The sequence below is a fragment of the Hypomesus nipponensis genome, chromosome 27 (assembly GCF_054491055.1).
Source record: "Hypomesus nipponensis isolate SF chromosome 27, ASM5449105v1, whole genome shotgun sequence".
Lineage (NCBI taxonomy): Eukaryota > Metazoa > Chordata > Actinopteri > Osmeriformes > Osmeridae > Hypomesus > Hypomesus nipponensis.
The window spans coordinates 3,166,772-3,192,500 of record NC_140387.1 but is presented as its reverse complement, the minus strand read 5'-3'; the positions used below and the strand labels follow the sequence as shown (position 1 = coordinate 3,192,500).

The 25,729-nt window shown below is 49.1% G+C and overlaps 3 protein-coding genes across 8 annotated transcripts in view; 2 read left to right on the top strand and 1 right to left on the bottom strand.

The window, feature by feature from the left end:
• LOC146220429 (ceramide transfer protein-like) overlaps positions 1 to 10,547 on the top strand; it is a 23,454-nt gene extending 12,907 nt beyond the window's left edge. For 2 of the 4 annotated variants that reach the window (XM_084693241.1, XM_084693239.1), the window contains 15 exons: positions 1,954 to 2,061; positions 2,541 to 2,673; positions 4,010 to 4,093; positions 4,424 to 4,584; positions 4,669 to 4,761; positions 4,976 to 5,062; positions 5,256 to 5,348; positions 5,667 to 5,738; positions 6,312 to 6,407; positions 6,567 to 6,699; positions 6,931 to 7,001; positions 7,132 to 7,260; positions 7,699 to 7,828; positions 8,162 to 8,297; positions 8,672 to 10,547. In XM_084693241.1, the coding sequence (XP_084549367.1) occupies positions 1,954 to 2,061; positions 2,541 to 2,673; positions 4,010 to 4,093; positions 4,424 to 4,584; positions 4,669 to 4,761; positions 4,976 to 5,062; positions 5,256 to 5,348; positions 5,667 to 5,738; positions 6,312 to 6,407; positions 6,567 to 6,699; positions 6,931 to 7,001; positions 7,132 to 7,260; positions 7,699 to 7,828; positions 8,162 to 8,289 (1,518 nt within the window). In that variant the 3' untranslated portion in view covers positions 8,290 to 8,297; positions 8,672 to 10,547. The remainder of the gene's footprint in view (positions 1 to 1,953; positions 2,062 to 2,540; positions 2,674 to 4,009; positions 4,094 to 4,423; positions 4,585 to 4,668; positions 4,762 to 4,975; positions 5,063 to 5,255; positions 5,349 to 5,666; positions 5,739 to 6,311; positions 6,408 to 6,566; positions 6,700 to 6,930; positions 7,002 to 7,131; positions 7,261 to 7,698; positions 7,829 to 8,161; positions 8,298 to 8,671) is intronic. The other 2 variants (XM_084693242.1, XM_084693240.1) reach the window with 1 other exon arrangement.
• Positions 10,548 to 10,591: 44 nt separating this feature from the next.
• LOC146220428 (3-hydroxy-3-methylglutaryl-coenzyme A reductase-like) lies at positions 10,592 to 18,438 on the bottom strand. Of its 2 annotated transcripts, XR_014750828.1 has the most exons (20): positions 18,312 to 18,438; positions 17,507 to 17,720; positions 17,134 to 17,245; positions 16,938 to 17,025; positions 16,751 to 16,835; positions 16,416 to 16,521; positions 16,030 to 16,136; positions 15,769 to 15,888; positions 15,462 to 15,595; positions 14,726 to 15,110; positions 14,301 to 14,495; positions 14,056 to 14,214; positions 13,827 to 13,984; positions 13,600 to 13,705; positions 13,137 to 13,307; positions 12,848 to 12,988; positions 12,537 to 12,695; positions 12,083 to 12,237; positions 11,722 to 11,953; positions 10,592 to 11,604 (listed from the first exon to the last, which is right to left on the bottom strand). XR_014750828.1 is itself a non-coding variant. In XM_084693238.1 (19 exons), the coding sequence occupies exons 2-19, from the start codon at positions 17,669 to 17,671 to the stop codon at positions 11,857 to 11,859; spliced, it is 2,643 nt and encodes an 880-aa protein (XP_084549364.1). In that variant the 5' UTR covers positions 17,672 to 17,720; positions 18,312 to 18,438; the 3' UTR covers positions 10,592 to 11,856. The 2 variants fall into 2 exon arrangements, 1 of the variants encoding a protein (XP_084549364.1); XM_084693238.1 differs by having other exon boundaries at positions 10,592 to 11,953.
• Positions 18,439 to 20,343: 1,905 nt separating this feature from the next.
• LOC146220427 (beta-1,3-galactosyl-O-glycosyl-glycoprotein beta-1,6-N-acetylglucosaminyltransferase 4-like) lies at positions 20,344 to 25,025 on the top strand. Of its 2 annotated transcripts, XM_084693236.1 has the most exons (3): positions 20,356 to 20,482; positions 20,809 to 20,885; positions 20,983 to 25,025. In XM_084693236.1, exon 3 carries the CDS (start codon positions 20,984 to 20,986, stop codon positions 22,259 to 22,261), a length of 1,278 nt encoding a protein of 425 aa, XP_084549362.1. In that variant the 5' UTR covers positions 20,356 to 20,482; positions 20,809 to 20,885; position 20,983; the 3' UTR covers positions 22,262 to 25,025. The 2 variants fall into 2 exon arrangements, with proteins under 2 accessions (XP_084549363.1, XP_084549362.1); XM_084693237.1 differs by lacking the exon at positions 20,809 to 20,885 and having other exon boundaries at positions 20,344 to 20,482.
• The last annotated feature ends 704 nt before the right edge of the window (positions 25,026 to 25,729 follow it).

Below are 25,729 nucleotides of genomic sequence, written 5' to 3'. Positions count from 1 at the left end.
CACCTTACACACACACCTTACACACACACACATCCCTTACAAACTCACACCCACACCTTGCACCCACACCTTACCCACACACACACCTTACACACACACCTTACACACACACACATCCCTTACAAACTCACACCCACACCTGCACCCACACCTTACACACACCCACACCTTACACACACACCTTACACACACACACATCCCTTACAAACTCACACCCACACCTTGCACCCACACCTTACACACACCCACACCTAACCCACACACACACCAGCATCTCTCCAGTCTGTCCTGGTCATGTGACTGAATCAGCAGCGTGCTCGCTGGAGATGAACTGAATCACGGCTGCAGTTCCCCTCTGCAGGTCGTTGCTGCAGTGTGTGTGTGTGTGTCTGTGGGCGTTTTGTCTGCTTTCGTGTGGTCCTCAGCCGGTTGACACGGTAACCAATATTGAGAGATCTACACATCTTTTTATTAATATTATTATTCTGATTTGCCGGTACATACATACACCTGCTCTGATGTGGGCTGGCTTTAATCAAGCAGATAAAAGAAGGTTGTCTTTTAATCAGCAGCTGTTTCATACAGGGAGAAGGCTGTGGTACGTCTCTGGCTGCAGCTGATTGGCCGGAAGGGACAGGGGATTGGTTGGAGCGCGGCCCGGCAGGGAAAGGGTTACCATTGGCCGATGACCGATAGTGACTCCTGGATTAGCTGGCAGCTACGCTGCTGCTGCTGGTGGATGGGGGCCCCCTTGTGGCTATGTTTTGAAACACACTTGCTGGAAGCCGTTATTTCTCTCTTTAACTTAGTCTTTTAGCTCTCTTTTAGAACTCCTTCTCTCTTTGTCTTATCTGTCTCTTTCTCTCTCCATGTCTGCATCCGTCCCTCTTTCTTTGTCTCTGTCTTCTCTCTCCATCTCTCTGCCTCTATCTCTGTCTCTATCTTTCTCTCTCTCTTTATCTCTCTGCCTATCTGTCTTTGTCTCTATCGTTCTCTTCCCCTCTCATCTCTCTGCCTCTATCTCTGTCTCCATCTTCTCTCCCTCTTCATCTCTCTGCCTCTATCTCTGTCTCTATCTTTCTCTTCCCCTCTCATCTCTCTCTCTCTCTCTCTGTGGGTTCTTTGAACTGACAGGAAGGGTTGCGTAAGAGCAGACAGGAAGGGGGTATCCTTTATCTGGACAGGAAGTCACCAGATGCTGCATCCTGTCCCCCGTGTCACGCTGCAGGCCCGGCCTGGCGTCTGTCACCGTGGCTCGTCACGCGTTCCGCTGGCCAGGGACGAGCCGAGGGTGTCCTGTAGGCTCCCCTGGCACAGCCCAGGGTTCACCTCTGATCATACCTCCTTCCCTTGCTCAAACTGGAGTCCAGGGGGATGAGAGCATTGGAAATGGCACATTCACTCCTATCGAGGCAATTACATTTCTGTCTTGCGGTACTTGGTGGGTTGTGTTTGTGTCAATGTGTGTGTGGTAGTGATGTGGAGTGTGTGTGTGTGTGTGTGTGTGTGGTAGTGATGTTGAGTGCTCAGTGTGTGTGAGGTAGTGATGTTGAGTGCTCAGTGTGTGTGTGGTAGTGATGTGGAGTGTGTGTGTGTGTGTGTGGTAGTGATGTGGAGTGCTCAGTGTGTGTGTGTGGTAGTGATGTGGAGTGCTCAGTGTGTGTGTGTGTGGTAGTGATGTGGAGTGCTCAGTGTTTTATCTCCATGGTAGCAGCCCAGCTGATCTGCTACATAACGGCTTGCCTGTGTCTTGCTCCGCCTGCTGCATGTTGAACAGACGTCATGGTTACATGCTGTTGACAGTGATGGCGCTGTTCCTTTGAGATACTGACGGGTGTCCTCTTTCTTTCTCCCCCGTCATTTTGCCCTCCCTCCCTCCCTCCCTCCCTCCCTCCCTCCCTCCCTCCCTCCCTCCCTCCTTCCCTCCCTCCTTCCCTCCCTCCTTCCCTCCAGGCTGAGTCAGGGTACGGGTCTGAGTCCAGTCTGAGACGTCATGGCTCCATGCTGTCCCTCACCTCAGCCACCAGCGGCTACTCCACCACCTCCACCTCCTCCTTCAAGGTGAGACCCACCTCCAGAGAGTGTGTGTGTGTGTGTGTGTGTGTGCTCCACCTCCTTCAAGGTGAGACCCACGTTCACGGAGGTACCACTCAGTAAGGTGGCCCGTATGATCACACACGTTAAGAAATTTCTCTGGCATTTCTTTTTTTTTTTTTTGCTGTATCGAAAACGTATCGAACCATGACGACGCTTATCGCTTTGAACCTAAGAGTGAAATTGGCAATACTGTTTGCTGCTATTAGCCTTATAACCATACTCTTAGTTGTGGAAGTCGAATACACTTTTGGGTGGAAGTTCGGACCTTGTGTTCGTGCAAGATGGTCGAGGGAAACCTTGCATCCAATAAATCTCTCACAACCTCCCCTCACGCCATCTATACCCCTCTACCTCCCTCTCTCCTCATCTCTCCCCCTGTCTCTCTTCCCATCTCTCCCCCTGTCCCTCTCTCCCTCCTGGTCTCCCCTGTGCTCCCTCTGCAGGGCCACAGTCTGAAGGAGAGGCTGGCTGAGATGGAGACGTTCCGGGACATTCTGTGCCGCCAGGTGGACACGCTGCAGAAGGTGTTTGACGGCTGTGCAGACGTGTCCAAGGACGAGCTGCACAGAGACAGGAGTAAGAGACACTGCAGCCTGGGAATGGAGATCTCTCTCCCTCCCTCCTCTCTCTCTCCTTCCTCTCTCTTCCTCTCTCTCTGTCTCCCTCCTCTCTCTCTGTCTCTCTCTCTTTTAAACACCTTTCCCCCGGTCACCGTGTCCCACAGATCTCCCTCCCTCCTCTCTCTCTCCTTCCTCTCTCTTCCTCTCTCTCTGTCTCCCTCCTCTCTCTCTCTCTCTCTTTTAAACACCTTTCCCCCGGTCACCGTGTCCCACAGATAGAGCAGGAGATCCCACTGCTCTCCTCCCTGCTCCTGCCTAGCCGCTGCTTCCCCCAGCTGTCTGGTTTCGACACGGTGTAGCGCTCCCCTGTGAGGTGTCATGAGATGTGGCTGGAGATACCAGACCGCAGGAGGGTTAGTCAGCTGCAGAGAGCGGGGCGGGGCCAGCCCGGGAGACACTGAGCATGTGTGGATCCTGGGGGCGGGGCCAGCCCGGGAGACACTGAGCATGTGTGGATCCTGGGGGCGGGGCCAGCCCGGGAGACACACTGAGCATGTGTGGATCCTGGGGGCGGGGCCAGCCCGGGAGACACTGAGCATGTGTGGATCCTGGGGGCGGGGCCAGCCCGGGAGACACTGAGCATGTGTGGATCCTGGGGGCGGGGCCAGCCCGGGAGACACACTGAGCATGTGTGGATCCTGGAGGTGGTCACCGGAGCCAAGAGGAAACATTTGCAGAACCGTGTGGAATGTGTTTTGTCTTCCCTCCCAGATGAAGTCATTTCTCTGTTCCTCCTCTCTGTCTCTCTGTCTGTGTCTCTCTCTCTCTTTCTCTCTCTCTCTCTCTCTGTGTCTCTCTCTCTCTCTCTGTGTCTCTCTCTCTGTGTCTCTCTGTGTCTCTTGGCTGCCAGAGCTTGTGTTTATGGTAGAGTTGTGCTTTATCACAACACTAAGGGCCTGTGGATGACCACAGAGAATTCATCTTTTGTTGCCCATAACCCCCCCTCCCCTCCACCCCCCTCCCTCCTCCACCCCCTCCACCCTTCAGCAGATGAAGCTGGGTCATTGTTGTGGTGGGCAGCACAGTAGAGGTCTGTCAGTCCTGCTAGCGTGCTGTGCAGTGCTGGGTAGCTGGGTTCAACTAGCCTTCCAGGACTGGAACTCCATTCTGAGCCCAATAACTAACTCTTTCTCTCTCTCCCTACCACTTTCCCTCCCTCTCTCTCTCTCTCTCTCTCTCTCTCTCTCTCTCTCTCTCTCTCTCTCTCTCTCTCTCTCTCTCTCTCTCTCTCTCTCCCTCTCTCTCTCTGTGTCTCTCTCTCCCTACCGCTCTCTCTCTCGCCCATGTCTCAGTGGTGGAGGATGACGAGGACGACTTCCCCAGCACTCGGACGGACGGGGAGTTTGTGCACAACAACAACGGCAGCAAGGAGAAGCGTGAGTAGGGTTAGGGTAGAGACGGTCTGCCTGGGGGAGCGTCAGGGGGGAGACGACCCACCTGCTTAGCCTCTCCGCCGTGGTGTGATCCTCTTTCTCTCTCTGTCTATGTCTCTCTCTCTCTGTCTCTCTGTCAATGTCTCTCTCTCTCTGTCTCTCTCTCTGTCTCTCTGTCTATGTGTCTCTCTCTGTCTCTCTGTCTTTGTCTCTCTCTCTCTGTCTATGTCTCTCTTTCTCTGTCTCTCTCTCTGTGTCTCTCTGTCTATGTCTCTCTCTCTCTGTCTCTCTCTCTGTGTCTCTCTGTCTATGTCTCTCTCTCTCCCTTCCCAGTGTTCCAGTCCTCTCTGAGCCCCAGGGGCATCAACGGCATCGACTTCAAGGGCGAGGCGATCACCTTCAAGGCCACCACGGCAGGCATCCTGGCCACGCTGTCCCACTGCATCGACCTCATGGTGAAGAGAGAGGACAGCTGGCAGAAGAGGCTGGACAAGGTACGCCGCACTGAAGCACACACACACACACACCGTGTCGCGTGGAAATGAAGGTGTGTAACCTGTGTGTGTGTGTGTGTGTAGGAGATGGAGAAGAGGAGGAGGATAGAAGACAGCTACAAATCCGCCCTCACCGACCTGAAGAAGAAGTCTCACTTCGGAGGGCCGGATTACGAGGTGAGCAGGTCGTCTGGAGCTGTGGCGTTCTCCCACGTGGACTCCCACGCACACCCTGCCGTTATCGGCAGGGACCCGGGTTCGATTCCGGCTCCCTGCATGTCTTCCCCTCTCTATCACATACATGTCCTGTCTTATCCCCCCCCCCCCCCCCCCCGATACCCTGAAGATAGACGCGCTGTGTTGAGTGTTTGTGTGTCGTCTCTCTCTGCAGGAGGGGCCCAACAGCCTGATCAACGAGGACGAGTTCTTTGACGCCGTGGAAGCCGCCCTGGACAGACAAGACAAGATCGAAGAGCAGGTACCGGAACCTTCCAACCACAGGCCTCCTGAAAGCACCTCATACTCCCAGAAATGTTACTGTTTTGATCTGCTCGAAAAATGGCTACCAGATACATATTCCTGGTTACTGCATGTTTGAATAATGGGAGAAAAGTTTGTGTTGGTGGGTGGCTTTAGTTCATGTGTGTGTGTGTGTGTGTGTGTGTGTGTAGTCCCAGACAGACAAGTCCAGGATACAGAGGTCCAGTCCTGTCCCTACAGGGGACGTGTATTCCACCACAGGCTCACACAGATACGCTGACAAGGTCATTCTCCCCCTTCCTCCTCAAAACACTCTGTATCAACGGCTGCATCCTCCTCATGATCATCACCATCCTGTCTTAATGGATCTAGAGCCGTCTTCCTCTGTCGCCCCTCTGTCTGCATTTACACCCTGAACTGTACTTTACTATTCTCTCTCTCTCTTTCATAATGTGTTTTCTGTTTCTCTCTCTCTCTCTGTCTCTCTCTGTGTGTTTTGACCACCCCTCCCTCCTCCTCACTTCACTTCGGTCTGCTTCTGACATTTTTCTCTTCTCTCCGGCTCTCCTTCGCCCCCCTCTCCCCCCCCCCCCCCCCCGTAGACCCGCAGTCACTCCTCCTCTCCTCAGATAGTCACCGCCCCCCCTCACGACGTCCACAGATTCAGCGCAGAGGTAACTCCCCCCCACATATGGCACGACCCCCCGCCCCCCCCCCCCTGCCTCCCCCGTCTCTGTGTCTGTGCCCCCTTGCATGAGCCTCTGGGGTGCTTGAAGCCCCTCTGTGACACTGCTTGTACAGAGGGCTGTGCAGCCCCTCCTCCCCCAGCCACAATGCTAGCTTTGAATGAAGGCATGAGGGCTACTTCCTGTCCTACATCCACTGTAACCCCCCGCCCCCCGCCTCCCCAGCCCCCAGTACTGCCTGCCAGTCCTCCCAGTAACCCAGCACCAGTACTGTCTCTGCTCAGCCTAGCATGACGTGTGCAGCTCCTGCACCGCCCCTCTCACAGTGGACGGTAGCCTCATATCAAAGCCCTCCAGTCTTCGCTAATGACTGGTCTCCTCCCTGCTCCTCCCTGTGTGTTTCTGCTCACTCTACCACACCTCCTAACACTCATCCCCAACTGACCACGTCCACTATACCAAATAAACATCAACGACGTCATGCATATTAACGCGCGTTTGGTGCGCGTGCATACCTGTCTGATCTCGGCTTCACTTCCTGTTCCTGGTCCTCTGTGATAGGTGGAGGAGATGGTGCAGAACCACATGACCTACTCCCTGCAGGACATGGGTGGAGATGCCAACTGGCAGCTGGTGGTGGAGGAGGGGGAGATGAAGGTAAGAGTGCCAGTGTGGTCGGACAGGCCCAGTGAGGTCTGCTCCTCTAGGACCCTGCGACCTGCATCACCTCGAGTGGAGGAGCCCGTTTTCACTGTGGTGGTTCTGCCTCTGTGTGTGTGCGTGTGTGTGTCTGTCTGTGTGTGTGTGTGTGTGCAGGTGTACCGGAGGGAGGTGGAGGAGAACGGCATCGTGCTGGACCCCCTGAAGGCCACCCACTCGGTGAGGGGGGTGACGGGCCACGAGCTGTGCCACTACTTCTGGGACACGGAGTACCGCAACGACTGGGAGAGTGAGTCAGCTGGGGGTCCCCCGCCACCGCCACACCGCTGGGAGGGGGGCACATGGGAGGGGGGCACACGCCACCATCACACCGGTAGGACGTGGGCACATGGGAAGGGGGCACATGGGAGGGGGGCACATGGGAGGGGGCACACCCCACCACCACACCGCTGGGACGAGGTCACATGGGAGGGGAGCACCGCCAGGAGGAGGGGCTTTAACTTCTTCTTGTCTGTTTCAGCCACTATCGAGAACTTCAACGTGGTGGAACCGCTGTCAGAAAGTGCTGTGATCGTCTATCAGACGCATAAGGTGTGAGAGTAGGGAATGACACACACACACACACACACACGCTCTCACACACACGCTCACAGAGAGACACACAGTCACATGCACACACCTTAACCTACTGTATCTTACTGCGTGTGTGTGTGTGCTGCAGAGGGTGTGGCCTGCTTCTCAGAGGGACGTCCTATACCTGTCGGCCATGAGGAAGATCCTGGCCAACAACGAGAACGACCCCGACACCTGGCTGGTGTGCAACTTCTCTGTGGACCACGACAACGCCCAGGTGAGAACCACCACAGTGCCTCTGCTCCAGGACACACTGCTGCCTCCAGACGCTCCGACAGGAGCTGGGCAGGCGTGTGGATCAGAGGGGGATCAGATGGCTGAGCGGTTAGGGATTCGGACTATTAATCAGAAGGTTGTTGGTTCGATTCCCGGCCGTGCCAAATGACATTGTGTCCTTGGGCAAGGCACTTCACCCTACTTGCCTCGGGGGGGGGGGGAATGTCCCTGTACTTACTGTAAGTCGCTCTGGATAAGAGCGTCTGCTAAAAATGACTAAATGCGTGTAGTGTGTGTGCTGTGTGTGTGTGTGACAACTGGTGAATGAGAGGCAAAAATGAAGCGCAGCGTTTGGTGTGATTTTAATCAAGTGTGACGCTCACAGTTTGACCCCCTATGGTCCCCCCCCCCCTCCTCCTCTTCCTCCTCCCCCCTCCAGCCCACCAACAGGTGTGTCCGTGCCAAAATCAACATTGCCATGATCTGCCAGACCCTCGTCAGCCCACCGGAGGGCGACAAAGAGATCAGCCGAGACAACATCCTCTGTAAGATCACCTACGTAGCCAATGGTGAGTCCTCGTTCCCAGACAGCAGCTGGCCGATTCACATGGAAGAGCAAGGAGGTGTAAACTGGGGGTGGGGGGAAAAAAACGATTCACACTGGAATCGCGATTCAATCTTCTAGCGTTTCACATCGATTCACCATTTACATCGATTCACACACTTCTCAAATCTTTTTTTTATTTTTTATCAAAAAATCTTGGAAAAATCTCGAATCGATTTTGAATCGTTCACACATGTGAACTGGAGGCTTTGTGGAATATTAGATCAAAGGGGGAGTGGAGGGACTGGGGAGGTCATTTGACGGGGCGTGTGACGTCACATCCTGTCTCCTCCCTCAGTGAACCCTGGAGGCTGGGCCCCAGCGTCCGTCCTGCGGGCGGTGGCTAAGAGGGAGTACCCCAAGTTCCTGAAGCGCTTCACCTCCTACGTCCAGGAGAAGACAGCTGGCAAGCCCATCCTCTTCTGAGGCGACAGGTGACAACAAAGTCAAGGGAGTTGAGGGAGTCAGATGGCTGAGCGGTGAGGGAGTCGGGCTAGTAATCAGAAGGTTGCTGGATCGATTTCCCCCCCGTGCCAGATGACGTTGTGTCCTTGGGCAAGGCACTTCACCCTACTTGCCTCGGGGGGGGAATGTCCCTGTACTTACTGTAAGTCGCTCTGGATAAGAGCGTCTGCTAAATGACTAAATGTAAACAAAGAAACATTGTTTGGCGTCCCTGTCTTAGACTGGGTCCATTCTGTTTTTATCCGTATACTCACTATCAACACTGACAGTTGGCTCTGTAGCGATGTGGAGCTCTTCACCTCTTTAGTTGAACAACTTTACTCTTTTTCTTCTTCTTCATCAGAATACCTGGCCTAATCAGCGGCTGGCCTGAGCACAACTCCTCACCCTGGGCTCCAGCACCCCCACCAGGCCCCAAGGACACACTGCCCCTCCGATGCCCCTGACAACAGACTGTTGATGACTTCTCTGCCCTCGCGGCCGCCATCGTTGTTCTTCACGCAAACTCCTAGGCTAGCCTTTCATCCTACCGTTTGCTTCGTTGATAGCTCCTGTTGCTAGCTCCCGTGCTAGGCTTTAAGCTGGTTTCCCTTAGCACTAATGCTAATTATCATGCTAGCATCGATGCTAACTTGCGAGGGTAGCCAAATGTCAGCTCTATCGTTTTTTTGGGGGGGTTTTCCTGACAGAGATATATCGATGTAATATATAAATGTACGTATGTGTTATAAGAAGTTTATAAGAAAGACACCTTCCTGGCTAGGAACAGACAGAATGGTGGCTATATTTTAGTCTTGCGATTATAGTCTTTTTTTCTTATTATTTTAAGAAATAGGGTTCGTGCCCTTTTCTGTGTTGATTTTGCTTTTGATAAATAATCAAAGCTGTCTGTCACAGCTTATTCATGCTGCTAACCTTTTGCTAATAGGACAAAGAAACAAGGTGACACTTTAGCTGGTGTGATTTTAGGTTGTAAATTAGGGACACACAAGGAAGTCCTGAGGGTTGTCATAATTCCATGATCCCTATGATAGAAGACTTGACCTTTTTGACGTCGTCTCTCTAGTGAAATCACCACTCGTTGGTACTGATGGAGGGACGAGGCAAAACGTTTATTTTGTGGTCCCCCCCCCCCCCCCCCCCCTCAAAAGTACAAATATCCCCCTATTTCTTCGTATTGGGGGGTGTATTTGTGTCGTTGCACACTTCCAAATGGGGTGATAGATGTTTTGATTTTGTGTATATTATGTATATGACACCAGCCATTTCACTTTAGTTACACCTGGAGAAATCTCTGCAAACGCTTTTTATTGTGACTGAATCAACCCTGTATGCCTTAGCAAGGAGATGCAGTTTAGGAGGAGGTAGTATACCCATGAACTCACTGGAGCGGTGCCTCTGATGACCTGCATATGTATTATCATTGTCACGGCAACATTTTCCTTCTAGTCTTGGGTGAATATCTAGATTGATTGGGAAGGAACTTGAAGCTTTTCTATGATGTCTACATCTGTACAGCAGAGAGCCCCCGGTCTCTTGGTGGTCACTTATGTGGAAAGTTACAATTATTTGTACAAAACTGAGGGTTAGGTGTTTAAAAACGTCAAATTCATTTCAAAATAGTTTTTATTCAGACTTTTGAATTCCAATCGGCAAAGGCAGATTTTCAGATTTGACCGTTTTTTTCTTGTAACCACGAGGAGAGCGTGATATACCCAGCCGACCACTACATAGCAACACATAATTCCCATGGATTTTGGATTTACGTTCAAGGCACAAGCAATGTACGAGGTTACGTTTTCTATCAGAATGTTACGTTGCTTCAGATTCCCTTTCAAGCTTCTCTCCCAGTATCGGCACGTCACGGTCCATTAGACCCTATTTGCTAACCCTCCCAGAATTAGTCGGGCCGGGCCACAGGTAATTGATAATGCTGTAAAGTGGGACGAGGTTAATCCCCCACCACACTCAGCTAAGTGGAGAACGTTCTACTTGTGAAGCAGCTTTGTCTGTAGTAAGAGGCCCCCCCCCCCGCCCCACCCTGAGAATCTGGGTGACAGTTGCTTCATTTGCACTGAATGTAACGAGGGAATGATTGTGTGGAGAGAAAAAAAAAAAAATACAATTCACACTAAAACTGAGGAAACAACATCAACCTGTACTGTGAAATGTGGCACTTCTTCAGACCTGTTTAGAAATAAATGACATTCTTATCCTTATGTTGTGTGGCTGTGATTTCAGACACGGATACAAACAGAACCCATCATAAATACGGTGTCTTTACTGGAAACATTACATTTGTATTTGTGTTTTGTAACAAAATACACTGGGAACAGAAGTTATTGGACAGATGGGCATTATTCGTACAGTAGCATTACTTTTAGAACAAGCTGAAGTTCAATATTCTGTAGTCATAAGGCCTCTAATGAGCAGTTTTATTGTGTTTAACCAATAGCAAACAAGACTCGATAAGCCCACTGCAAATACCAATCTCTTTCACATTGAGCTTTGCTCGTCAACTGCCGTCACGTCAACGAAAGCTAACGTCTACAGAAGCAATTTAAGAAGGCGGTTTGTATGGCTTTTTACGTTTTCCAGTTATCCCATTCGCACAGCTAAGACAATCATACATGATTGCGTGTCTGCTGTTGAAGTGACCAGGAGTCTGTATTGAGTGGTTCAGTCAAGCAGCTGGACAACTATCATTAACCTTGTCGGTACATATACACCCTGCTGAGGGGAGACAGAGAAAGTGAAACTACCACTTAAGATAAAATAAAAAAAACGAACCAAAAAAAGCTTGATCAACTGTACGTTTAACACTTCCTTTTCGAAATGCCTGGGTTTGCAGCTCCCCGCAGTGCATTCGTACAGCAACACTTATCGACATCTGTAAAACAAACTCCATTAAATAAAAACATTCAAAACACAAATGAATCTTTTCAGCGCAAAACAAAAACGTCACTTTTCATGGTTCTCTCCTTTCGTTATTTGGCAAGTGCAAAGGGGGCTCTCTGCGAGGACGAGAGAGGGACAAGAGCGAGCCTGTGAAGTGGGATTTCTGATCGTCTGCATGCCGTATTCTCGCCGTATTTGGTACGACCTGCTGAACGGTAGATGTTGACTGGACGCGCCCTCGGACATGATTGTCTGAGGATCACAGGAGTTGTGACGCGGAAGCTGACAGGAGTTTCTCCTGCTGCTCACCTCGTGTCTGAAATCAACTTGTCATCTACCAACAAGGGCCGTCATTTGTGGGTTTCCATTTAGACACAACTGTGGAAAAAAATATAAACTTATAACAATTGTTCACCATCGGGGCCAACTTAACCCCACACAGGTATCAGGTCTGCAGTGTGTGTGTGACAATTCAGCAGGCAATCAGAAATGTGCCTTTCAAAGCTTTAGGATGCATTTCTGTCCAGGCCCAAATCCTGCTCCTCTTCCTGGGAGAGCCGGTCTCGTGGGCCTTGGAGCAGGGCATGACTCCTCTCACTACAACTCCCAGAATTCACAAGTCCTCTGTAGTCACGAGATGCTCTCTTCCGATTGGTTGATGCCTCTTGTGTGACATGCTGCCTTCTCAGAGTGTGACGGGTGCATTTCCGGCAAATTCACCTTCGATCTGAAATACAGGGGGGGGGGAAATATGAGCTAGCCCCCTCCACCAGCTACAGCGTGCATAGGATTGATGACCACTTCATGTACACTACGTTAAAAACAGACATTTGTCAGATAAGACTTGGACAGGTACCGGTTGTGTGTGAGGTGGCTCTTGACGAGGTGTCCGGCCGCCAGAGCGGCCATGAGGGACAGCTCTCCGGCCAGGACGGTGCCGCACACCACCCTGGCCAGCTGCCGGGCATTCTGCCCCGGCTGGTCCGGGCTGGAGCCCTGGATGCCCAGGATCTGGAAACACACACGGCCCGGTCAGAGAGAGAGGGAGCGGGGGGGCTGTCTTTTGCTCACACCACATGCTCGCTCGCTCACTCTTTCTCGGTCGTCCTCTCTTTCTGTCACCCCCCCCCTCAATCTCTCATTCTCTCTCCTCTTTCTCTCTCTCACCCTCTGTCTCTCACCCTCGCCCCCCTCTCTCTCCTATCCCTCTTTCAGCTCCCCCTCTCTCTATCCTCCCCCTCTCTCTCTCCTCCTCCCCCCCCCCCTCTCTCTCTCTCTCTCTCTCTCTCTCCTCCCCCCCCCTCACCCACCTGCAGGCAGGCTTGTTGGGGCTCCAGGTTGGTGCCTCCCCCCACCGTGCCCAGCTCTATGGAGGGCATGGTGCAGCTGATGTGCAGGTCCTCTCCCCTGGGGCCCGCAGCCTCCATGAGGGTGATGCAGTTGGAGCTGCCCACCGTCTGGGCCGGGTCCTGCACACGAGCAAAGAGAGAGAGAGAGAGCAGAGCGAGAGAGAGAGGGAGGGAGAGAGGGAGAGAGAGAGAGGGAGGGAGAGCGAGAGAGAATCAGAGTGGGTAGACGAGGGGGGGTTAGGGTACAGGGTTAGGGTAGCCAGGCACAGCACCTGCCCGCAGGCGATGTAGATGGCCGCCACGACGTTGGCCGCGTGGGCGTTGAAGCCCCCGACGCTGCCGGCCATGGCCGAGCCCACCAGGTTCTTGTGGAGGTTCAGCTCCACCAGCGCCGCCGTGCTGCTCTTTAGGACCTGGGAGAAAACGCAGCACAGCGGAGGAGACCGCTTTGAAACACCGCAGCTGACACACACGGGTGCATCTCGACAGTCTGAGGTCACATACTTTCCCCCCTGGTCCCCCCCCCCCCCCCCCCTCCTAATTGGTCGCAGAAGGGCGTACCTCTCGGACGACCGTGGCGGGGACGGTGGCCTCGCACACGGCAGACTTGCCCCTGCCCAGGATCCAGTTTATGGCTGCCGGCTTCTTGTCGGTGCAGTAGTTCCCGCTGACGGACAACACCTGCAGGTCTGGGAACTGCTGCTGCAGCACACCCACAGCCTGCTCTGTACCCTGGAGAAGGGAGAGAGGGCCATCTTTGTAACTGAGCGAGGGCGAGTGCCCCTGTCACATGATCTCACCAGAGGTCACATGATCCCACCAGAGGTCACATGATCCCACCAGAGGTCACATGATCCCACCAGAGGTCACATGATCTCACCAGAGGTCACATGATCCCACCAGAGGTCACATGATCCCACCAGAGGTCACATGATCCCACCAGAGGTCACATGATCACACCAGATGGTACCTCCTCTGTAACACGCCGCCTGAACGCTGTCGAGGCTGAAGAATCCGGCCTTACCTTGGAGAGCATGTTCATGCCCATGGCGTCTCCCGTCTGCGACTGGAAACGGACGTACAGGTTCCTTCCAGCCAGGCCTATCTGCAGCTTATCCAGACGGGCAAACCTGCAACATACACACACACGCACACATCATCATCCTCTGTCCCAGAGAGAGGACTGGGAGAGGTCTGCTGGATCCTCCAGGCCTCCTGTGAGGCAGGGCCGGGTTAGGGTTGTGGCCTGACCTGCTGGTGTGGTCGAAGGCCTGCTTGATGATGCTGAAGCCGTCGGGGGTCTCAAGCCAGGCCTTGACCTCAGCTGCCCGGCAGGCCGAGGGCAGCCGGACCACGGGGCCGCGGGTCATCCCGTCGCCTAGGATACGACTGCTGCATCCTCCGCTCAGCTGGGGGGAGCACGGGAGGGTTAGGACACACACACACACACACAGTCCTTCAAAACCACACTCGTACTCACGGCGACGGCTCGACATCCTCTGTTGGTGCTGGCCACCAGACAGCCCTCTGTGGTCGCCATCGGCACGTGGAACTCCTTCCCGTCCAATAGGAGCGGGCCGGCCACTCCCACCGGAACGGGCATGTAGCCAATGACGTTCTCGCAGCAGGTCCCCATCACCTGAGACAGAAAGCAACCTCACATCAGTCACCTGATGCATTCTGGAGCACACGCAAGGAGGGAGGGAGGGAGGGAGGGAGATGCACCTTTGAAAAGTCATAGCCCTTGTATGGCAGGCCGACCAGGGCAGAGGGGTTGGCCAGCTTGGACGACAGCATCTCTCTTCGGATTGCCACGCCCCTCTCTGGCGTTTCCATGACGGCCTCCAGCTTATAGGTCGGGATGTTCCTGGAGGTCACCAGCAGCATGACCTCTGTGTCGCTAAGGGAACGGGCGCCCCTCTGGGAGAGAGAGAGATGATCACAATCGTTCATTGGCTGACTTCTCACCGGTTGGCATCTATCGCCTTTGCTGCCGCAAGCACAGCAATGTCAAAATGCTTTAGGGAGGTCTGTGGGGGGGGCGGGCATAGCTCAGGAGGTAGAGAACTTTGAATTCATGGAATGTATTCAATTCAATCGATTCCATTGAATCCACCACAGTTGTTGCTCCCCGTCCAGTGGAAGCTCACCTGTGGGTCCAACAGGATGGCCAGGCATTCCTCCAGGGAGCGGGGCGAAGCGGCGGCGACACGCGGGCCGGGAGAACAGGGCCCGTTCTGCTGGGGCGGGACCACCAGACGAGGGCCCGTCATCTCACCTGCGGAGCCCCCCGAGGGAGGCTCTGGCCCTGGGCTCGGGGCGGGGGTGCCGGCTGTCCTCCGTGGGGCCTTGTGGGGGGCTGGCTCCCTCCTGCAGCAGTCCTCCGCCGCCCCCCGCTGGGCCAGGGCTGGCGGGGGGCTGGCGATGGGGCTCTTCAGGGACAAGGGGGAGTCGGTCTCGGTCGGCTCGAAGAAGATGTATTTGACGGCCAGGAGGAGAGCCAGCGCGAGGGTTATCACCTGCTCCAGATCCATACTGGAGGGAGGGAGGGAGAGAGAGAATGAGAGAGAGAGAGAGAGAGAGAGAGAGAGAGAGAGAGAGAGAGAGAGAGAGAGAGAGAGAGAGAGAGAGAGAGAGAGAGAGAGAGAGAGAGAGAGAGTGAAAGAGAGAGAATGAAAGAGAGAAACAGAAAGTGAAAGAGAGAATGAGGGAGAAAGTGAAAGAGAGAGAATGAGAGAGAAAGAGAGAGAGAGAAAGTGAAAGACAGATAGTTACATGGGTGAAATAGTTACTTCACGTACCAACAGTATAAAATGACTAATCGTGGTGTGAACTTTCAAGAGAATCCCTGACGTGGCAGTTTCCTCTGGGCGTTGCCCTGGTTACCTGAAGACTGACAGAGGCCAGAGACTCGGATTGGGATCCAGCCTCTTGACCATCTGCCCCTCCGTGGTCCGGTTCTGCCCTGAGTTCTCCGTGGCCAGGTGACTGTGGGCGTGGACCAGGACCAAGCCCAGAGACTGGGAGGACAGGAAGAGCAGACAACTAAAACGGCGGCTCTTCTGGTAAGACCCTTTCCGATTGGCCCGTGTCCAGTAAAACCCTTTCCGATTGGCCCGTGTCCAGTAAGACCATTCCTGATTGGCCCGTGTGTGCCGCTGGTGCTGTGGTGGAGTGTGCTTGCGGTTCTCACCATGATGATCTTGACCCTCTGGGTGACGGGGTTGGGCTTGTTGTCCTCCTCTTCAGCCAGCACGCGGGCAAAGTGACTCAACTGCCAGATCGGTCGCCCCTCCCGGCTCTCCCTGGATAACTAACCACACAGACACACCACACACACCACACACACACGGTAAAGGTAAAGAACAGGGAGTTTACACAAACTACAAAAGGTTACGGACAGGGAACTTGCGCGCAGACACGCACACACGCACGCGCAGACACTTATTCTTACCTCCAGGACCAGAGACACACAGGCTGGGAAGAAGGTCATGAAGACAAAGTAGTTGGCCAGAACAGACATGCACCCGAAGCAGCACATGATCTCCAGCTGAGGTACTCCTTGAGGGCGGAAACACAGTCACCCATCAGAACACAGTCACCCATCAGAACACAGTACCATCAGAACACAGTCACCCATCAGAACAGTCACCCATCAGAACACAGTACCATCAGAACACAGTCACCCATCAGAACACAGTACCATCAGAACACAGTACCATTGGAACACAGTACCATTGGAACACAGTCACCCAACAGAACAGGCTAAAGACCAACAACATGCTGAGAAACACTTTGAACCCAAACGAAGCTGTTGTTAAATAAAAGTAAATAACAAACCTGACATGGTGCCTATGCCAATAACCAGGCACTCCACCAGGGCGTCCAGGGTGAAGGTGGGGCCCAGGATGGCCATTCCCTGGGAGATGTTCTCCCTCACCTCCTCCTGCAACGACAAAACCACCAGGCCGTTTAAATAAAATACTAAACTATACTTTAACAGATGGGTGTAGCTCAGCATTATCTGTTTGCGGATTATGAGGTTGCAGGTTGAACTACACGTTGTTATTATTGGATTATTAGTGTGAAGTATTACTGGCTAAATGGTTACGTTTGACACAATGTTTAACTGTACTCCAAGGCCTATTACAGACTGCCTTGGGTCTTTCAATTACCTGAGAGTTTGAGCTGAGGGCGAACTTGGCCAGGGCGCACGCCTTGGACAAGTCGATGAGCAGGAGAAAAAATGGTAGAGCTTCACTGAGGGAGAAAACAGATGTTGATTCACAAACTGATTCCGATTCAAAAGGTATAGTAAATACAGATAGTTTAGCTGTTGACTATCTATTCTAAAATGCTTACTTAAGGCCCGTCAACTCTTTCCCCAGGAAGTGGATTACCACCGTGCTGAAAACCAAGCTGGAAAACACTGTGAAAAATCCCGCAATACCTGAGGCAAGAAAAGTTATACAAAAATATTCACATTACTTTCCAAAAGCACACCAGCGCTTAGCATCCATGTTGGATGGGACACCGATCGCAAAACCGTCACACGCACCAAGTATGTATTTGGAGCCAAGCTGTCGAAGATTCCGGAACTGGATATAGATGTAAATGATGGCCAAGCAGCGAGTGACTGTTAGAACGATGATGTCACTGCTCAGGATTCGCTGTAAAGGATAGAGACACGATTCATTTGACACGTGTACTTTCATGACATAACCAACACATTCAGACGTTTTACTTTGTGTGTGCACAGGCAGCATATATTCAACACAGGGAAAAAGTACAGTAACAGTATACGGTCGCTAGTGGAACCTGTTGAAAATGGGCAGCAACCATGAAGAATGGTTTCGTTTATACCCAACACAATTTCAGCCTGGAAACAGCCTGCACATCAACTTGATTCAAGCCAAATAACGTAGACTCGCCTCCTGAAGTTTTGGACAGTCCTCGTTCCAGCTGCAGACCTGGCTGGTGGTTGCCAGACTGTTCATGGACATAAGGCACACGGTGAGGACGACGGTGCCCACGATCACCTCCCATGGGTGCGACGCTACCACCAGGCCATGCAGTCTGAACACACCAGTCAACATGGTACACGAAAACCTGACGTTAGCCAGCCGTTTGAGGTCACCGACTCACCTAGAACGAAGAAAGAGAAAGGCTCAGCCTTGATCATGGGTAACGGTAGCTAGCCTAACCTCTGTATTGCTTCGTATTACGGACACTGATATAGTTAATTTTACAACTGGCTAGACTGCTGCTATGTCTAACTGGGCAAATAACACACTTCTCACATCAGGACTCAGTCACACCCACTATCGCTAGCTAGCCGCTAGCTAGCCAACCTTTTTCGTGTCATTCGCTAGCTAAATATCAAACTCACGGCCCGATCGTTCCTTTACTCTCGTAGAGATAAATGACGATGTATTTATATTTGTCGGATATGTGTCAGATTCGTTCACAAGGTTTCACAGCAATGAATGCACTGTTTGTAGTTAGTAGGCTAGCTATCTAGCTAGCTAGTGCTAGTTAGCTTGCTATTGACTGTGTTCCTTTCCTGGTGACAGTAATGTTAAACAGGCTGTGGCTGGCTAACGTCTGACACGTTCCTGTCAGTGTCTCTAGTACTATCCTATAGTCTCACCAAGGTCAGATAAAGCTACCTTATTACGAAACAGCTTACGTACAAGAAATACATTACTACGCTCACTAATTAAATTAATTGTTTACCTTCATTTGAACGTTCTCCCCCAAATTGTGACATCCACAAACGGATGTAATCATATTACTAGTAGCTAGTAGCTACTTTATTAATGGCGACTACTCGTAAACGATCATGTGTCATCATCAGCAAGGCGTGACCAAGAACGTAATGTGAACGTAATATGTAAGTCTGACTAGACTACACAGTCAACACAAGGAAAATAGCCTAAGTATTCGCTGACATCAGGAAACTATATAGAATAGAATCATAAACCTATATGTGAATAGGATAGACTGGTGCACTTCAATTTAAAAATAGATTATTGTCAAAATACTGCAGTAGAAAACGAACATTTACTTATTGCAAAGATAACTTTTCTACCAAGCAAGTGAAATCCGTGACCTTGAAAATTATTATTTTACGTGTATTTATTTTGACATTTTTAAAGTTCATGCAACTGTTATTATACCAGATAACACCAATACAAGCTCGTAACAAGTCACATTTATTGCAAATACCATCAACCCAATTTGACACGAAATACAATTCAGCATTTCTTTTAATACATTTACATTTCAGTAGGCTGTACATAATACATACATAATAATAATTCAGACTGTAGCCTACATAATATCACCAGAAGAGGACAGTATTTGTCAATGCATGGTTGTTGTTGGTGTAGCCTACTTGACGGTTAACTTGACATTCAGAGAACTACATGGTGGAGTGATAGGCCCTATATGCCACATTAGTCTAATTACAGAATAGACCGCTGTTATGCAATCGCGTGAGAGTACCTATAGTCCACTCATCATCGCTACTGGAAATATCCTTTTATATTGCTTTACAATGTTTACACGTCATTTGGGAGTTGGCTATATTTCAAATGCAGTCCTCAAGGAAACAAATTAAACAGGCCTACTTCCATGTTGTGAAATACCTATCAGCTTCGCTGTCTCAATATTTGGTAGTCAACGGGCGTTGTACCTTACTGATAACAGCTCAATACATTGAACTGTAAACATTACATAGACCAGTGCTTTTTCTTTCTTACAAGGAGGCTGATGGACGTTAGAAGAAAAGCCTTTTGAACGTTTGAAAAATATATATATAAATAGCTGTCGGCTATTGATTGAAATGCCTTCCGTCAAACAGGTATGTAATTAGACTAACACATATAGGCTAAATAAGGGGCCGTTTAGGAAATAGTTCAGACTGTTAGACAAAAACTGATGAAACTCAGAGTGAACGGCCCCTCACACATGTAGGGCTCTATTGGATGAATACCTCTAAGATCCAGAGAGGCGCAGGTGGTTGTAGAGGTAGTGTGAACGAATAATTAGCCACCAATTCCCATGGTAGTCAGTGGAAAAAACGCAGTGCGCATGCCATAATGCACATATGTACACTTTTGTAGAACAGTAGCCTAAATAATTACGATTGTTAAGCAAACATCCGTCAGATACAGATATATTCTCTCTTTCTCATCTCTCACGCACACACGCACGCGCAGTCGTGTTTTTTTCTCACAAACGTTCCTCTAAATTATTCCCGTCAGAATGACTTGCAGATAAGGGAGGAGTGCATTTATTGTATACAAATGTCTTGGTGGGGAAATATATTCTGGACTTTTCTACAGGTACACTCTTGCACTTTTTGAGGTTCATGTTGTTTAATTGTAACTTGATTAACTACATGCGGTTCTTCCCATTGGCACTTATTTGTTTTATCACAATGTATGCTGTTTTGGCTACCCGCAATGTTTGGGGACATCGTCGTTAGGATCAGTGACCTATGCACTTTTGTAAAGCTCTCTTGGAAGTCGCTTTGGATAAAGTCGTCTGCTTAATGAATACATGTAAAATGTAGTAAATCCAATATTCCAAAGTTCTCTGAAAAAGATCGGTTTAGATTATTTAAAAAGAAAAAAAATTACGATCCTAACAAATGTTGGGTTTAAGCTTAAACTAAACCGCGTCACGAAGTTCCTCCCTTAAACGGCCACTCCTCCCTTCAAATGCTTCGTGCGCCACGGAAGTGGTTACTTTTCATCAGTCGTGCGTAGAGTGACAACTTTCACACCTACTGGGAGAGGGGCAACTTTCTTGCCAATGATACGGCGGAAGATGCGTTCGTCATCCAAAGATTTTTGACAATGAAAGAAACAGAAACTCCTAGACCCTGCACATAAAAAAATGTAAGTTGCAAGTTAAATGCGTAAAATGAAGAGAAACCGAGCTTTTTAGATTATGTATAGTGATTGGTAAACGTCTACAAATGTTTTACAATTTTACATATATTTTTTTTTTTGCAGACATTTTTTATCGAACAAGTTGTTTAATTTCAAACGGATTATTTAATGATTATTGTAATGTTTAAAAAGTTAGGCTATAAATAACAATTCATTTCAAACTTTTCAATTCAGTAAATTTGCTGTGGCCCCAACATCGTGAAGCCCATATATATTAAATGTGACACCTTGGTCACTGATATGACATAATTTTCTTTTAAATGTATTTCTAGTTACCCGCATCTTTACATTAACTTTAGAAAACGGATTTGACAAACCTGAATGACAAGACTCCTGCTTGGAGAGTAAGGTGATTATTTTTGACAGCGAAAGCAGTTAACAAGCAAGGAAATCTAGTTCTCTAAAGAATGTGAACAAGCTAAAAAAAAATCGATTTTTTCTTTCAGAATGAGATGCACCTTTTTGAAAAGACTTCGCAGAAAGGCTGTGTTTTCTTCTGGATGGATTCTGGCTGTGTGTGCCTTGCTGTTGGTGTGTCTAATGGTTTCTGTCAGATTTTCTAAAGAACCTTTTGAACTCACTGCAACAGTTGACGACATCCAGACATACCACAAATATGACATAGATTGCTCCGCCATCTACGATCTTGACCCCGTGGAAGTGGGCAAGTCTCTGGTCATCAGGAAGAATGCCGTGGAGGAGAAGGATGCCACTCTGGTCAACCTCACCTCCAACTGTCCACGCTACCTCAAGTCCAGGGGATATGGTACCATCCCGGTGTCGGAGGAGGAAAGGCACTTCCCATTGGCGTATTCCATGGTGGTGCACAAGTCTGCCTGGATGGTGGAGAGAATCCTCAGATCTGTGTACTCCCCTAACAACCTCTACTGTATCCACTACGACCAGAAGTCCTCAGCGGAGTTCAAGTCTGCGATGGAGGGCCTGGCTCAATGCCTGCCCAACGTCTTTATCGCCTCCAAGCTGGAGAACGTCATCTATGCCAGCATCACTCGGCTGAAGGCCGACCTGAACTGCCTGTTTGACCTGCTGGGGTCAGAGGTCAAGTGGAGGTACGTCATCAACCTGTGTGGGCAGGACTTCCCTCTCAGGACCAACGGCGAGCTGGTGTCAGAGCTGAGGGCCCTGCGAGGCTCCAACATGCTGGAAACGACCCGCCCCCCTTTTTACAAGACCCAGAGGTACGCTTTCCAGTACAAGCTGGTAGACGCTAACTTTGAGTACCACAAGATTCCCGTTCAAACGGACGTAGCCAAAGATCCGCCGCCGCACGACATGGAAATGTTCGTCGGCAGCGCTTACTTCACGCTCTCGCGGGAGTTCGTCATTTACGTCATCCACTCGCCGCACGCCAAGGACTTTCTCAAATGGTCGGAGGACACCTTCTCCCCGGACGAACACTTCTGGGCCACTCTCACACGCGTCCCAGGGGTGCCGGGTGAGGTGCCCAGGTCCCAGCCTGACATTTCGGACCTGATGAGCAAGACGAGGCTGGTGAAGTGGTATTACCTAGAGGGGTCTCTGTACCCCCACTGTACTGGCAGCCACGTCCGCAGCGTGTGCATTTATGGGGCAGGGGAAATACGCTGGCTACTTGAAAACGGTCACTGGTTCGCCAATAAGGTCGATCCTATGGTGGACCCTATTCTCATTCAGTGCCTGGAAGAGAAACTGCAAGAAAGACAGAGACATCTGGTGACTAACTAACAAACTTTTTGTGTCTAAGTTAAAACAACTTCCTATTTCGAATAAAGGCCAAGTAAGACCTGATGCAGTTACGAACCCTTCCCAGGCCTGACCTTTATGTAACAGCGCAATCTTCTACAAAGAAAAACAGCAGGAAATAGTCTGTTTGTGGCAATGCAAATTCACAGAAGAATGCAGGGAAGTCAACAAGTAAGTTACAAACTTGATTTACCTGCATATCAGGAGTTTCCACATTACCTGATATATGATCTCTGTCTGGTTTCTGGCTATCTTCTCATTCTATTGTAAACAGCAAATTAAATAAAAGTTCAAAGCAGGTGTGCATAAAAGCCGTTGGTTCTTGACAGTCGGTAATGAAGTAGTTGTAGTTATTTCAACCGACCATGTTGTCAATGTTCCCTCATGGCAGTGGTTCTCAATTCTGGTTCTTATGCCCCACTCACCTGCATGTTTTAGACGTTTCCCTGCTCCAACACATCTTATTCAAAATGAATGGGTCATTATCAAAAGCCATTCACGAACCATTCATTTGAATAAGGTGTGTTGGAGCAGGGAAACGTCTAAAACATGCAGGTCAGGGGGTACTTGGGAGGAGTTGTGACTCAGAATCCAACCTGTCATTCAGGGTTCACACAGTGCTCAAAGAAGGACGTGAATATATATTATAATGTGGAGAGATAAAACAGTTTAATTATCAAACTGTCCCATGTCACAAAAGTTAAATCTGTTACTGTCAACAGTTCTCCCTAACATTTTAAAATCTCCATTAGTGACAGTTCAAGAAAATACCAACATGGAACTAAATTATGTTATGATAGTTAAGAATGAGGAAAAGGAAGTCAAGGCTATAATTAAACTACATGTAAACTTGTGAAATGGGGGCGGTGTTTGTCAGAGATGACCCTTTACATGCCCACGGCGTAAGAACCGGTTTTGTATAGAGACGACCAGTTCTTTATAGACCTTTAGCCCTATGACCATATCTATGATTTATAGATATGACTTTTCAATCTTATCTATACAAAATTGTTTAAATATGTGTTCTCCGATGATTCTGATATCCCATTCAACAAACACAATGGCAAATTCTGTGAAATGTAGCGTTTACAAAACACGTCATGAATTCTTATGTGTATTTACCCTGCAAATACATGCTTGTGTAGCTTTGAAAACACTGTCACTGAAACACCAATATAGCATACAACCTTTGCCTTTTATTGATCTACATAGATGGTAATAGCACAGCAAACATATACATTAACACCTGCACACACACAATCACAGAAACAGCTTGTGAGTATGCTGTAGCTGTATGATGGCAAGTTGCTCGACAGGGTCTCAACTTGATGGCTCTCACACCCCACTGTGTGACTTCCTGTATCATTGCTAGTCATATGTTGATAAGTAAGGGTCAAGATTGGGTCTGATTGGTTGTTCTTGTGTATAAAGGGAATTGCGAAGAATTGTTCTGTGGATTCGAGATCTCCTGAGAAGTTCTCCTCAGCTCAGGCTTGTCCTTGTACTCATTCTCCTTCCTTCACATCTTGCTGTCTATCCGATTTACAATGATCATGGTAACATGGGTAAGGGTTAATCTTGATTTTGTAACATGTTTGCCTTGTAATTGATTTCATTTATTTGCAATCTTATTAAATGTATATTCATTTAACCTTACTTTGACCATTCATGCTCTGATTTAACCCATAGAGTCAAATAACTATAATTCCATTGGTATAGGCATTATTAAATGCCATTATTAAATGTATCCTTCAAGAAAAACGAGAAGATTGTACAATAATTAAAAGGCAGACTGCAATTGCAGAAGAATAGGCATGTTCACGAAAGCTACAACTAAAACACTGTTTTTACATTGTTACTGACGTTACATCGCAGCTACAACTGGCACTTGAGGGCAACCACAGTATTGATGTGGCCCTCTGTGAAAATTAGTTTGAACCCCCGCCCTACACTTTGTCAATTCAGCAAACGTCCTCCCAGGCCTACATGTGTGAAACTGTTAGGTAGAACGGAAGTAGCGTGTGGTTGAAAATGTTTGAATGCAACGAACCTCCAAAAGTTTAGGCTGCTACATTTGTGTATTAACTGGGCCAACTTTTCCATTTTCACATCCCCATCTTATTACAAATGTCTGCTTTGTATGCTGCATCTCTCAGGAAATGTGTTTCCATAGACCGACAGATGCTGTAGGCTACATGTTTTATTATCTTGTGAGTGCCACCATTTTTTTGTTGTTGTTGCACTCGACTCCAATAAATACAAAACCTGATTGTAACCTCTAGCATCCCGTACTTGATGAGGTAGTATAATTAGACATGGAGGTGATGTGTGTCCTGTGGTCTGCCAATGAAATCCAGATGAGACCCAGGCCCAGACTTGGGCACCCGAACCCTCCAACCGCCAAGCGCTCTTCAGCTTGTCAGCTAACACACAGGGGTGTTTGTTAGCACCTCGGTATCACATTCGGAGTGTTATTAAGTTTGGGCCTCTGCCTATCCTCTTCGCCCCTGTAAGCGGTTTAAGTAATGAAGAACAGAATACTCACCTGGATGAGACAGCCACGAGAGATTAGGGTTGCAGTTAATTATTCATTTCAGAGAGATGGTGAGCGAACGTGTGTGTTGTGGCTGTTTGAGCGGTAGTAGTCGTGGATGTGGGCGCAGTTAATCCATGATTTAGTGGAGGTGATATCTACACTGGTGTGTGTCAATACGCATGACCTGTTTTATTATCCGATTAAAGTAACATCGTGTAAAGAAAAATCTAATTAAATCCATAAACTGTTGTTTGGTTTATTTGCCTGATTTTATTCACAACAGAAATAAAAAACATAATCAGAAAGAATACGTTTATACTGTTAAATACTTAAATGTGACTATAACCTATACTTGTATAAAGTGACCGATGATAATTTACCGACGCCCCCATCTTTATAAATGCGCTATCTGAGTTAATTATTCAACAATTACTGTAAAAGAGGGCCATCTGCTGGCATGAAGAAAGAACTGCACCTCTACATAAACAGGTGCCAGAGACAGGTTCAGACTATCACTGACCGATTTTTGAATTAAATGTAAGGAGCTATTTTCGTATCGGCACAAATTTAAGAACAATTTAAAGTGATGGACTTGAAATGTACTTGAAAACCTTTTAAATTATAATATATTTGTAATAATATTTAACTGAAAATTGCAATCTGATTTTGAAATTGTATTTCACATATTGACATTAAATTAAACCGTTTTGATTAGGTCTGACCATGTGAACTGCGTAGCCTACTGCTGGGATAAACTTATAGGGACTCTCAGGCTATATTTAGCCCATCCGTGGGAAGGACTTTTGACTTAACCTACTTTGTCTGTACGAAACATTTCAGTAATAACTCTCATCAATAAGAAATTATAAGTAAATTACAGGCTAAACACAGGTGTCAAAAATGTAAATTGTTCA

Bases quoted from the DNA above. Each gene is read 5' to 3' on its own strand.
- LOC146220428 (XM_084693238.1), bottom strand. From the start codon at position 17,671: ATGTTGACTGGTGTGTTCAGACTGCATGGCCTGGTGGTAGCGTCGCAC. The intron at 16,522-16,750 runs GTAATTGAAAGA...TTGTCGTTGCAG, and splicing joins CCCTCAGCTCAAACTCTCAG to GAGGAGGTGAGGGAGAACAT. The intron at 11,954-12,082 runs GTACCTGTCCAA...CCTGTATTTCAG, and splicing joins AGCCACCTCACACACAACCG to ATCGAAGGTGAATTTGCCGG.
- LOC146220427 (XM_084693237.1), top strand. From the start codon at position 20,984: ATGAGATGCACCTTTTTGAAAAGACTTCGCAGAAAGGCTGTGTTTTCT.